The following is a 12,732-nucleotide window of genomic DNA, read 5'->3' on the forward strand; positions in this document are numbered from 1 at the left end:
GAATTGTTCATATGACCAGTATCACGACAGCGCCGCCATCTACACTGGCTCGGAACCCTGCAATGCCAGCTACGAGGACGAGTTTCTCAACTTGTCAGAGGATGGCGACTAGATCCCTTTTCATAAATTTCCTGTCCAAAGGTTGGACATTCCGGCATCAACGGAACCCGGTATCTTAATCTTAAGAGACGCGAATAGCTTTTTGTTTCACTGGGCGTCCCTCTCAAATTACCAACTCTTGGATATAGTTTCCCACCTTCGAAAACTCGGTTCCAAGCTTTTCTTATGAGCAGAATACATCCTTCAGTTCCTATTGAGACCCTTCGGGGGAACCACTCGGCTGCTAGACGCTGATTAGCTACCGACATCTCTGCAGCTTGCCGCCCGCTTCAATGCCTCCTGCGTGCCTGCATCGGCTCAGTCTGTGAATAAACACGAGTCCCCCTAGAGGCATACCACACCTCGAGTCGACCTGACAGGGCCTAAAATGGCTGTCGAATCTTAGGCAAGAGGTTCGGGGAAAACGAAAGCAAGCGGGATGTTGTTTCCTTTGCGTTCTCGCCGTCGCTGTCAAGGGTGGTCAGTAAACAATTGGAAGTTGGCAAACCTCGAAAGGGATCTAACCCCAGTCGGTGTCGAATCTACAGTACTGAAAGGTTCATAAGAGATTCTGCGAAGACAGGCACCTTTATATACTACATCAATGATGACGGACTGTGGGTGAGAATGTATATACAACGACCCTGCCAACTACTATTAGTATTCATTGATATTTGGTCTCAAAATGAAGTGCTTTTATATGAAGAAGGGTCGGTCGAATTTCCATCTAGGTCGAAACATTTGCTTCTTCTCAAGAGCAACTCTGAGGAGGTCAAATTAGGAGGCGTTCAGCCTGAACTTTTCTCACATTACCTCACGGTAGATTTTCTAGTCAATCAACCACTGCCAATGACTGTTTTACGGACTTGCGCGTGCATCGTACCAAAGGGAGCACCTGGACCATAAGTCGTACGGATGGGCAGGATCAAAATGCAGACGACACTCTGCCCCGAGAGACGGGCCGGGAACATTCTGTGAGTGAGTGGAGTACTTCGTACTTCGCCGTGACGTGACGGTCTTGGCTTAGTCACTCGCATATTTCAATTCGCTGAAAATATTAGCACCAATCAACAACGTTTTTCAGGACACGGCGAGGAACGGTCTTGACGAAGCATAAAGGAAGTCTCCTTGGCTTGCCGTCTTGCATCCTGTTCATTCAAAAATTCCAAAGTCAGTAACCAGTGAGACGGGTTTCGACTACTTCTTTGCGCACCTCAGAATGGCGAACTCTCCAGAAGACAAAGATATTGGGCTCGATCACAGTCCTTCCGAACCCCCACCAGTTGCCCTCAACGGCGATATCGAAACACAACAGAAGAGAGAACAGGTCAATCAGAAGCAATCGGTATATGCTGGCCTGGGCTGGTTAGACCGATTGCTCGTCATCTGGATCTTGTTAGCAATCATCGTGGGCATTCTGCTGGGCAATTTCGTTCACGGCATCGGCCCGGCTCTTCAGAAGGGCAAATTCGTTGACGTCTCGGTCCCCATTGGTAAGAGTTGAGACAAACCCGTCCCCCTTCTATATTCGAAGCTAATGAGAATGTCTACCGTGTAGCCGTGGGTCTGCTAGTGATGATGTATCCAATTCTATGCAAAGTCAGATATGAGACCTTGCATCGCATTTTTGCCCATCGGCAAATTTGGATCCAGCTCGGCTTCAGCATTTTGGTCAATTGGATTGTTGCACCTCTTGTCATGGTATTTTTCGCTCTGCGAACCCTTCCTCACTCAATTTACTGACGTCGGTGGAGCTTGGGTTGGCATGGGCTTTCCTACCTGATAAACCTGAACTCAGGAATGGACTGATATTCGTTGGGTTGGCACGCTGTATTGCCATGGTAAGCCCACCCAAGCTTGTGATATTATTATTGCACGTGGACTGACCGAGTACATCATAGGTACTTATCTGGACAGGGCTTGCTGGGGGCGATGAGGAATATTGCGCTATTCTTGTGGCCGTCAACTCTATCCTCCAAATGATCCTCTACGCACCCCTCGCTATTCTCTTTGTCAACGTCATCAGTGGCGGCGGAGCCTCCCAAGTTTCCTACTCTACCGTCGCACGGAGCGTCGGAGTCTTCCTTGGGATACCTCTTGGAGCTGCGATTGCTACTCGCTTTATCCTCCGGGCCATCAACGCCATCTGGTACGAGCAGAAATTCCTGAAGTGGATTGCTCCCTGGTCACTCCTGGGACTTCTTTACACGATTCTGGTTCTGTTCGCTTCGCAGGGAAAGCAAGTTATCCACCAAATTGTTTCTGTGGTCCGGGTTGCTGCTCCACTTGTTGTATACTTTATCATCATTTTCTTTCTGACCCTTCTGGTCACGAAACGCCTCGGATTTGGCTACAAACTTGCGGCTACTCAGAGCTTCACTGCGGCCAGCAACAATTTTGAGCTTGCTATCGCTGTGGCGGTAGCTACATTCGGAGCCAACAGCGATGAGGCACTCGCAACCACTGTTGGGCCCTTGATTGAGGTTCCAGTTCTGATTTCATTGGTCTATGTCGTGAGATGGATTGCCGGCCGTTGGAATTGGAGGGATTGATGGCATGGTAACTTTGATCCCAGCCTTGAAGCATCCGTTTTTATTCAAGTTTCAGATTACCTATCAAGACTAGAGGAGGTTGATGACCTTTAGAAAAAGTGTTCCGATGCCTCGGTACTTCGGGGTTAGAATTAGAATGCCTGTCGAGGCTGTGTTCGGTAGAGCAAAATGCGCTCGCTCCATTCATCAAAAACTAGCCTTTTTTTGGTGTCATCCGATTTCCGTGAGGACTATACCACACTATTCTGGACACCATCCCTTCAAGAAATTGCGAAACTTGAGCCTACGTTTCGGGACGAATTTCCACTCAATCCCGCCTTTGTTGTAGACAAGTGAGGTTGGGTAAGAGCTTTGGCATCTCTTCTTTTCGGCGACGACATGGTTCGTGTTTCTTTCAATCGCGGTTCGCCAGGCGATTTCTCTTATTGGGAAGTCTATTCGTCTATGAACACCAGAATCTGATTTCATTCTAAGCAAAAATTCAATCTATGAGCGATTCCAGCTGCTGCTCATGTATCTTAGCGCGTAGGGACTTTTGCTCTAGTTCAGTTCTTTACAAAAGCGTCCCGTTCGCTGAAACGATCACTCAACAAGGCAAAGTGCGGCCGCATAATGACGGTGTATTTCACAAATTCCTCAGCGCAATCGACCAGCCGATCTCGATTGCCTCCTGCCATCAATCTCGATCCGCCTTCTTCAGCATCCTTATCCGTAAACAAAGTGTAAGCCTGCGGAACTGACGATTGATTTGGGATCGTGAACATCCTCATCCATCTGCCCAAGATGCGAAGGCTGTTAATCGTGTTGAATGACTGAGAGCCACCGGAGACCATCGCCAGTCCCAAGGTCCGTCCTTGTGTTGGCCGTACCGACCCTGTACTGAGAGGAATCCAGTCGATTTGGTTCTTGAACACGGCAGTCAAATTGCCATGTTGCTCCGGAGACACCCAGAAATGTCCATCGCTCCAGCGACTGAGCTCTCGTAGCTCCTGTACTTTTGGATGGTTGTGCTGTTCATCGTCTTTGACAGGTAGGCCCTGAGGATCATAGACACGTACATCACACCCAAGCCGCCACAGGATGCGAGAGATTTCGAAGGCCAATAATTTCGAGTAGGATCTATGCAATTAGTACACAATATACTGATACGTCCAGAAAGACTGTCTTACCTCTGACGCAGGCTCCCATATAAAATCAAAACCTTTATCCTCTCGCCTGTTATTTTGAAGTCATTGTACGCCATTTCAGTCACAGTTGCGAGTTCCAGTCTGCTGACCCAGTCATCGCATTGGATTTTGTCGGGAAGAAGAAAAGGTCGGTATCTCGAGCGAAGCGTAGAATGGTCAATAGATGCCGGTATAGCAAGTGATCGAAATGCAAAATCTGGATGACGCTGAGGTTTGAGGACCACCCTCATGGATGCTGTATTATTAAGGTCTCCATTCATTGACGGGGTTTTGAGATTCGGAGGCATGGGATCCTGCGGTTTGCAAGAAGTAGAATGATCTTCAAGCGTGGTAGCGGCCGTCATTGCTCTGTATGTGGATGTAAATGTCGTTCCAGGACTGAGAGCGACAAAGGGCTGCGTAACGGGCAGAGAACGAGGGATTAAGTGTCGTTTCTCGCCAATATTGAGGTAGCACATGCCACTCTTCAATTTCATAGAGTGCGGAAGGTCACTAAAAGTAACAACAGCAGCGACCTTTGCAAATGGTTCGAACAAAGATTGCCTCAGCCGAGAGATGAGAAATGTCTGGCTGGGAAAGGGACACTTAGTCATTCAACGATTATAATTGGTTGATGTTGGTTTCGGATGCACTGGGAGCGTCACTCAGAATCACGGATGCTCCACTCGCCACAACCGAGCCGGGGTTCTGGATCTTCTCCGTACTTTTCAGCTCTTTCTGTGGCCCATCATGACACCACTGTTGAAGACGCTCCGCTGTTATACTTGCACAATTCCACGAGGCAAAATAGAACCACGCGACTATTCGAACCCACCTGGCATTTCTGTTCTACAGCATGGCTGCAGGAGTACGTAATATCCATCTCTCAAGCCTTCAGGTCCGGTTGCTCATTTGTCCAAGGACTCGTTCCAGCGACAAGCAACCGACAGAAATCGTGTTAACCAGCGCAATTTTCGCGCCCGGCGTCAAGCATATATCCAAGAATTGGAGCAGCGTCTGCAGCAACTAGACAACGATGGAGTTCGGGCAACGAAAGAAGTCCAAATTGCAGCTCAGCGCGTGGACAACGAGAACCGGCTCCTGCGATTGCTGCTCAGAACGCAGTTTGGTGTCAGCGACTCCCAATTGAACGAATATCTTGCTGGAAGTATCTGCGCTACGGATGTTTGCACACACAGGTTTCACCGGAATGTGGATGAAGATTATGCATCTACAAGGTCCAAGGAATCCGTGTCAAGTCAGATATTTCCAGCCAGACCTGAGGTGTCAAGCCAGATATTTCCAGTCAGACCTGAGGAGGTGGTCAGCACGAAAGAGAGCCAGGAGCCTACCGTAATAGGATCAGTGAGGACGGATGAAGAGCCACCGCCAGTCCTTGTAGCAGCATCGCAATCACCTGAGTGCGAATGGACGTCTGTTATTCCCCCACCACCAGACACAGACTCGTCACAGTCTGTACACGCTGAGTCACATGTTGAATTACCTCACGCTGTGACCTGGATGGTTTTCGAAGAGGCGTCTCCCGTGGAACTCGAAGAATATGATAATCGCCATGAACAGGAGCCCTCTTATCCTCATCATTCTCCATCCAACAGGAAGACTGCTGGAGGTTCCTCTCCGTCTGAGACGCGAGCCGATGCTCACGCTGGGGAAACATCGTGCGTGGAGGCCGCGAAGATAATTGCGAGTCTACGCGGCTGCAATGTCGATGACGATATGTGGAGTGAACTTGGCTGTAGAGCCAAGCAAAGCTGTAGGGTGCCGAATATTTCGGTCTTCGAACTCATGGATAAGGCTTAATTACAAAGCACGATATAGACATGATTAATCTCCCTCCCATAGGCACCATATTAGGCGTCGGACGCTAGCCTACCTTTGTCCGTAACCTCACCGCCAGTGGCTGTCAGCCCGACGCGAGTTGGATAAAGAATTTTTGGACCTCAGTCTTATTAATCGCTGCACAGTGAATTCCACTGGAGCCATTGCTAACTAGAACAGAGGAGTCTATTTTCCTTCTTGCTTTGGAGAGCCCCAAGCATCGACTTTGTATTCTTCCATAAGAGAGACGTAGTCTTCTCCGGCATTTGCCCAACCTGCGACACCATCAGTGAGGACAATGCTGCTAATTTCCTCAATGTTTCGATCCTTGATAAGATCATCAAACCAGCCTGCGGCACGATTTCCACGTCCTCTCGAAGAACCTATTGTCGAAACAAAACACGATGGGTCAATTAACTATGGTTTTCCCTTTCCATGTCAAGAGCTTACCACAGTACCAGATCACCCGCTTCACACCAGCGGCTTGACATAAGTCCAGTAACGTAGGTAAGCTAGGGTACAGACTTTGCGCCGGGAGGTTGATGGATCCTTTGATTGTGCCACCCTGTCCAGAATTAAGCGGGCTCTGGACTCGATGAAGAAATGATCAATTGATTTTCTCAAATACCTCATGATCAGTCCTGCGTAAATCGACGAGAAGAAAGTCAATGCCTGACTTTTTGCCTCTTTGTAGTTCGTTCAGTAGATCTTGTCGTTCGATCGTCAAAGGGTTTTTATTTCGCGGCGGCGGGTAGGCTTCGTGCCATGCTGGGAGTTTGGACATGCTGATGTCAAATGCGAAGAAAAGATGGGAGGGCAAGAAAAGGCCGTAAAGTCTGAAGATGAAAGTGTTAGGTGGAAGTGGCCACTACGTAATATATTGGCTTTGTCACCGAGGGCTTGTCATTGGCAAAGATAGCCCCCGCGTGGGAGCCGTTGCTACTGCCGCCCTCTTTTTGCTTGTGTCACACTGAATGACATAAGTTGTACAGTGGCAAAGAATGGCAGACTGCCTATGGCATCACTTTTGTCTCAGGTGGATACTTCCGATTTACTACTGAATCTGGAGCAAAGGAGATGCGTGACACGAAGACTGTCGCAAACGGGTAGTTGTTTGATGCGCTGCTAGTGCGCTGTTGGAGATGCAAGAACAAGTCATGTCATAGGATCCTAGTGCTTTGCGAAGGTTTGATGTGGTTGATCTGAGTTTGAATGATGTGTGAAGGAAATTCTCTCAGTCACTGAATTAGAGAAGCTTTCCAAGACAATGTACGAGATCAGCTATGACCCGTGCATCATTGGTGCCAGAGACATGCTCGTTGGCATCGACGCTCAACTTGGACCTGTCCGCAGCGACTCCTATCTTGACGAAGGAAAGCGCAGGCTCATGCGAGTCTTTGTTTTGACCACCGGGGCCTTCATCCCAACAGCGCCGGTCGTACTCGAATGCAGAAGTCCTTCTGGCGTTTCCGAGCATACCACTTTCATAATTGCCGTAATCCTCGCCACGATGGTTCAAGCAATTGCCGTCCCGGAGTTCTACATTCCTGCCATATCGTCCTTGATATACAACAAAGTCGTGGAAATGGATATGCTTGTGGTCATCAGCATTACAGGTCTCTTCTTCGCCGGCAGTGACCTAGATACCAAACCTTTCTTCGAAACAAGTACACTGCTGATCACCTTGATCCTGCTTGGTCGACTTCTTGTGGCTCGGGCTCGCAAAAGAGCAGTGAAGGCGGTGTCGTTGAGGTCTCTGCAAGCGTCGATAGCTATGCTCATCGACCAGACCATAGGCCGAGTCATTGAGATTGATGCGCATCACTTCAATACGGGGACAGAATCGGTAGCTCTCATTGTCTTCGGTGATTTGGGTCTTGGTTGGTCCGAAGGTTCGAGAACAATCTGCCGGCGACGCCATCGGAACCGACCATAAACTATTGTGTCGCTGTTCTGGCCACCAGTTGTCCCTGTTGCGCTGGGATTGGCAGTTCCGATGGTACTCGGTGGTCGCTAGAGGGGTGGCTGCTCGTGGAGGCGTGATCATCAAAAATGCAGATATCATCCACCGCGGCTTCAAAGTCACCGATATGGTCTTTGGCAAGACAGGAAACCTCACTGAGCCGAGCCTCGAAGTTGTGCAAGAGTTGATCTTTCCCACGGACATAGCTGATCAAGACGCCATGCTCTCTATAATCATGACGATGGTGAGGAGCAACAAGCATCCAGTGTCCAAAGCATCTGGGCAGTCAGTGTCCAGCCTTGGAATGACCACCAAACCAGAACAGGAGCTTGGGCCGAGAGTGACCCAAGATTCTAGCTCTACAGAAATAACGACTGCACCGGAAGAGAGCCCCCAGGTGTTGGAGTTGTTCCAGAATCTCCCGAAATGCATGCAGGTCTACCACTATCCCCTCAACAGGCGTAGACGTGCGATCATCGCTACAATTAGAATCAGACATTCGCTTATTCAACCATCGATCCCCGACGACTCTAGATCATCTAGAAGTTAGCAAGATACTGCTCACCACAGTAGAAAATCACCGATTTAATGCTGGCATGCTGGCAGATGTTCAGCAGAGTTGGGAGCCAGCGACCCCTTGACCGTCCCACCCTTTGATCCGTCAGAGCTGAGTCGGCTTCCTCGGAACGGAATGTGCTCTTACCTGATAGTCTGCCTTTCGGAGATCGACCAGCAGAAAGTCCACGCCAGGCTTGTGGTCTCTCTGTAGGCGCTCGTGCAAATCTTGCCGAGTGATAGCATCGGGTGATTGGTGCTATTCCTTATTAGCTGCCATCTTGCGAGTTTGTGCTGAAGACGCGTTGAAGCGTCGATATTATCAATTTTGACTGTTATAGCTGGTAGTTGAACACGCTGAGTTATGAGCGATCGTGACGTCCTTCAGGTTACAAGGCTTCTGCCGATTCGCGCAAGCATTAGAACAACGTGCAAGAATCATCTGCTAGAACAACCGTCAACTAAAAGGATGCGTTATGAGGGGCCGCTTTACATACTGGTAAACAACCTATATCTAATCTTCGCATACTTCACCAATGGAGAACGAAAACGTAAAATTTTTGAAAAGAGGGCGGGCCTGTCCAGCTGTCTGTGCTTCAGCCATGACAAAGGCTTAACCGTATCCGAGGGCAAGCTAGCAAAGCTTCACTGACCGAGACAAGACGATTATTCTGACGAAAGAGCTGGTCATCCAATTTCCGATCATTCTTATGCTGGTCAATGCCTGGCTCGATAACGCAGCCAATTTCTACCGTCGAAGCACCTTCATGCAAGCCAGCCGCAGGCTGCGATACTTCAAGTCAAAACTTTTAGAAATTCTGATTCCGGTGTTGATATCACAGAGCTGCCTTCGACGAGGGGATTACAACCAGTACGGAGTATTAGGTCTAAGAACTTCACAGTTGGTATTTTAATGGGCGGTGTTTGCCGAGTGTCTTAGTGTTATCATTGCTTATCGGTACTAGGTACGAAGAATATATCCAATAAATATTACTAAACAAAGAGCTACATCTCATTTCAAGCACGAGCAACATAAAAACGGAATGGCTAGACAGCATGCCTCTATGACGGCAGACCCCCTGTGCCTGCGAAACATGTCGGCTAACCCTTTGTAACTGGCGGTATTTCAATGACAAGCGTGGCTTCTGTAGAGCACCACGCCGATCGTCACTGATCCAGAAATCCGGCTTCCTCAGATTCCCTATAACGGCATCTTCTTGGATTCTCATTTGACCTTTGTGGTGACTTCTTGCTCGGTTTGCGTCGACACAGTCATGCTTTCATTATCTCCGTGATATGTCTCTGCCAGTTCCTCTAACGTTCGGCGTTTTGTCTCTGGAATGAGCAGCGTTGTGAAAATTCCACAGAGCATGAAAAGAGCGAAAATTTCCATGACGTGATTCAACCACTTGTTGGTTCCAGTCTTGTTCCTTAACGGTCCAATCAATGCTTGGGCAAGCACAGCGCCAACTTTTCCGGCACCAGCCGAAATACCGTGCGCTGTTGAGCGGAAACGTGTAGGATACACTTCGCCAGGGACTGAATCTGTTAGCGCTAAACTGTAGGACCTCGCTCTTCAACTTACCAATAAATGTTGTGGAATTCGCTCCGAAGTTGGAAAAGAATTGGCAGAGAACGTACAACGCCAGAAGAGAATGCGCTGATAATGAATGGTAAGCAAATCCGATGATGCAGAACAAGATTGTGAGAATAATGAAGCTGGCCATTTGAATGGGTTTGCGGCCGATAGTGTCGATGAGTGCAACTGAAACCCAGTATCCCGGTATGTTACCAGCGACAGCGAGAATCAAATTGCCAACAGCGGTGTTGTACAAGTTGTCGTAGACGTTTTTGGAGCTGGCATATCCTATTGCGCCTAGGATAGCAGAATTGTTCAAGCCTAAGCCCCAGAAGGCGACGTCGATGAAGAACCATGACCCCGCTGTCCCAAGCAAGATCTTCCCATGGCGCCATTGCCGAAAGTGCGCAAAGAATTCAGACCAGGTGGCCTTTGGCGTTGCATTTTTCCTGCGGGTCTCGGCGGCATAAGTATGGCTTTCCTCCGCCTTCCCCTGTCTCTTACCGCGGAGGTATGCCTCAGCATCTGCCCGGGCCTTCTCCACGTCCATGGTGATATCTGCGGTATACCGTGGTGTTTCTGGGATTGTCAAGCGGAAGTACACCGCCAAAAGAGCTGGGACTGTGCCGAAGGCGACAATACTGCGCCACATCTTGTCGGCGGCGAGCTGGCATCGCTCGTCGCACTGCGCAGCTGTGGCGGCCGGTAACAAGGCGTCCTTCGAAGCGACAACGCAAATAAAAGAAACCAGCGCCGCCGCCAGATTTCCGAATCCTTGCCTGCAGCTTTGGTATTAGCAAACTGTCTCCGCCTGCAATTCTTCGAGTTCTTACATTGCAAATACGGCGTTCATCAACGCCCCGCGCCATTTTACGGTTGCGAATTCCGAAGTGATGACTGAAGAAAGAGGATAGTCTCCCCCAACACCAACACCCATTACAACCCTCCAAAATATCAAGGGTCCTAAGAAGGAAACCCCAGGGCCACGACCTGATATTGTTTGACCAAATGTGCCGACCAACATTATGATCAATTCGAGGCCATACATTTTCTTTCTTCCCAATTTATCTGCAAGCCATCCAAAGAAGACTTGGCCAATGACAGCACCTGCCGTTGTTGAAAGCTTGATCGCGGTATCGGCAGATGTAGGAATCTTGTGTCCCGGAAAATATACCAGCCCAATGAGTGCTGTGATGAAGTTTGCGCTGAAAAGGTCGTAGGCATCGGTAAAGAAGCCAGTGCCAGCGACAAGAACAATCCGCAGATGCGACAGACCCACGGGAGCGCTGTCTACCTCCGCCAAAGACTTGCGTCTTTGATCGTGTACACTCAATCTGGAAGCATGAGGATTGGGAGCGGCGTCCTTGATGACCGCTTCCTTGGTAGGGAGGGTATTTAAATCCATTATGAAAAGCTTGTTTCAGCTTCACTGGAAGATAAAGAATTCTGCAGGATAAAAAGCGGTTGAGGGTCAAGAACAAGGGCATCTTGAGATATATAAGACAATGACGGCCACAACGATAAAATTTTGTTGACTTCCTCATTGAGTCCATACCAATGATGTGCGCACGTGGATGCAACCACGACGATCCATACGTGTGAGGATGTAGAAGACCAGCCAAAGCCAATCATTTCCAGTGATAGTTATCGCCCTTTCGGTGGCGGCGCAGAAAACGTTAACACGAAATCCATGGAAGCTAAATGGCTCGATCGCTAAAACAGAATACTACCTATGCATTGTAAACCTCCCATTGACATGATACTGCTCCGGTGGCCGTCAACGACTGTGGACGATCCTAAAATCAATTCCCATCCATTAACGGGTTTTACATGTGTCCAGGTAGCAAATGACAGCATCCAAGTCCAAGTGTCTTGGCAAGCACAATACTAGCCAGGTCACATCTCGCCACTGATGTTATAGTTCAACAAGCACCAGAAGCTCCCGCTAATTTTCTTGGCGCTTAGCCTTGGTGGAGCTTCTTCCAAGTGGTCATGGACTGAAGCCAATCAATAGCAAGCAATGACAAAGGACCGAAAGTATGAGTGGGGTTTAGCGCAAAACTATGTAATAGGAGATTTGAGGCCGGAGCGGCACGCAATCGGCCTTTTGCACAAATGTCTCGAGCTCATGAATAGTGCACCTTTAGCACCCTGATCCTATAACGATAAGCCCTTGAACATCAGGTGCAATCAGGTCCGAATAATTGCTGAGTATTTTGGGAAGGGGATACCCTGCCTTCACGCCGTAGAGTGTAGAAGCATATTGGTCAATAGTTAGCGACAGCCACATTATTACGGGGTGTGTTCTAGGCCGTGGTTAAGAGTTTGTCACTACTGGCACCTGATTGCTTCGCGAAAACGCTCCCTCCCCTCTCAGACAAAAGGAGTATCGCTCGGTTTGCTACGAAAATCATTTGCCAATAACCCTTGCCAGGTCTCTCATAGCTCGCTTTCACGAAGCGAGTCCGGCACAGTGTCGCACGACACATGCCTTGGGGTCGACTTCTGCTGGAATCCGGCATGGGATGTTCACAATTTACGCAGTCAGTACCAATTAGATGGAGGCGCTGACACACCAAATAGCATCTCATTCAAACCAAGGCAGGATCCCTCGGCATACTGATTTCTCGCCTTTCGGCGGATCCTGTTCAGCCCGCATGGGCTGGCATCCATCAGCTGCCTCCAGCTCCATTCGGGCTGAAACCCTTTCGAGGGTGCAGACCCTTGACTCTTATAGTAGCCTCCATTCACGGACGCTGTCTGATCATAGGCATGATTGCACACTCGGACAGACTTTGCATTCATCCCTTCCCTAAGGAAAAGGCGCTCCTGTGAAGTGAAAGCCCGGCTGTTCCTTTATTTTCTATTCCCATGCGCCGCACTACCATACCTGCTTTGCCTATATCGCAGGAACCGGATTCGGAACCTAGCATCTCTATCACACTGAACAGTCCGCTCTATATGGTCGCTGGTCGCCTT

The 12,732-nt window shown here is 49.0% G+C and overlaps 1 protein-coding gene across 1 annotated transcript; it reads left to right on the forward strand.

Annotated features, from left to right (window-relative positions):
- Positions 1 to 6,923: 6,923 nt before the first annotated feature.
- PV06_05406 (uncharacterized protein) lies at positions 6,924 to 8,169 on the forward strand (the record flags this gene model as incomplete). Its single annotated transcript, XM_016406405.1, has 2 exons — positions 6,924 to 7,502; positions 7,549 to 8,169. 2 exons carry the CDS (start codon positions 6,924 to 6,926, stop codon positions 8,167 to 8,169), a joined length of 1,200 nt encoding a protein of 399 aa, XP_016264611.1.
- Positions 8,170 to 12,732: the final 4,563 nt, after the last annotated feature.

The sequence above is a fragment of the Exophiala oligosperma genome, assembly GCF_000835515.1.
Source record: "Exophiala oligosperma strain CBS 72588 unplaced genomic scaffold supercont1.4, whole genome shotgun sequence".
NCBI lineage: Eukaryota > Fungi > Ascomycota > Eurotiomycetes > Chaetothyriales > Herpotrichiellaceae > Exophiala > Exophiala oligosperma.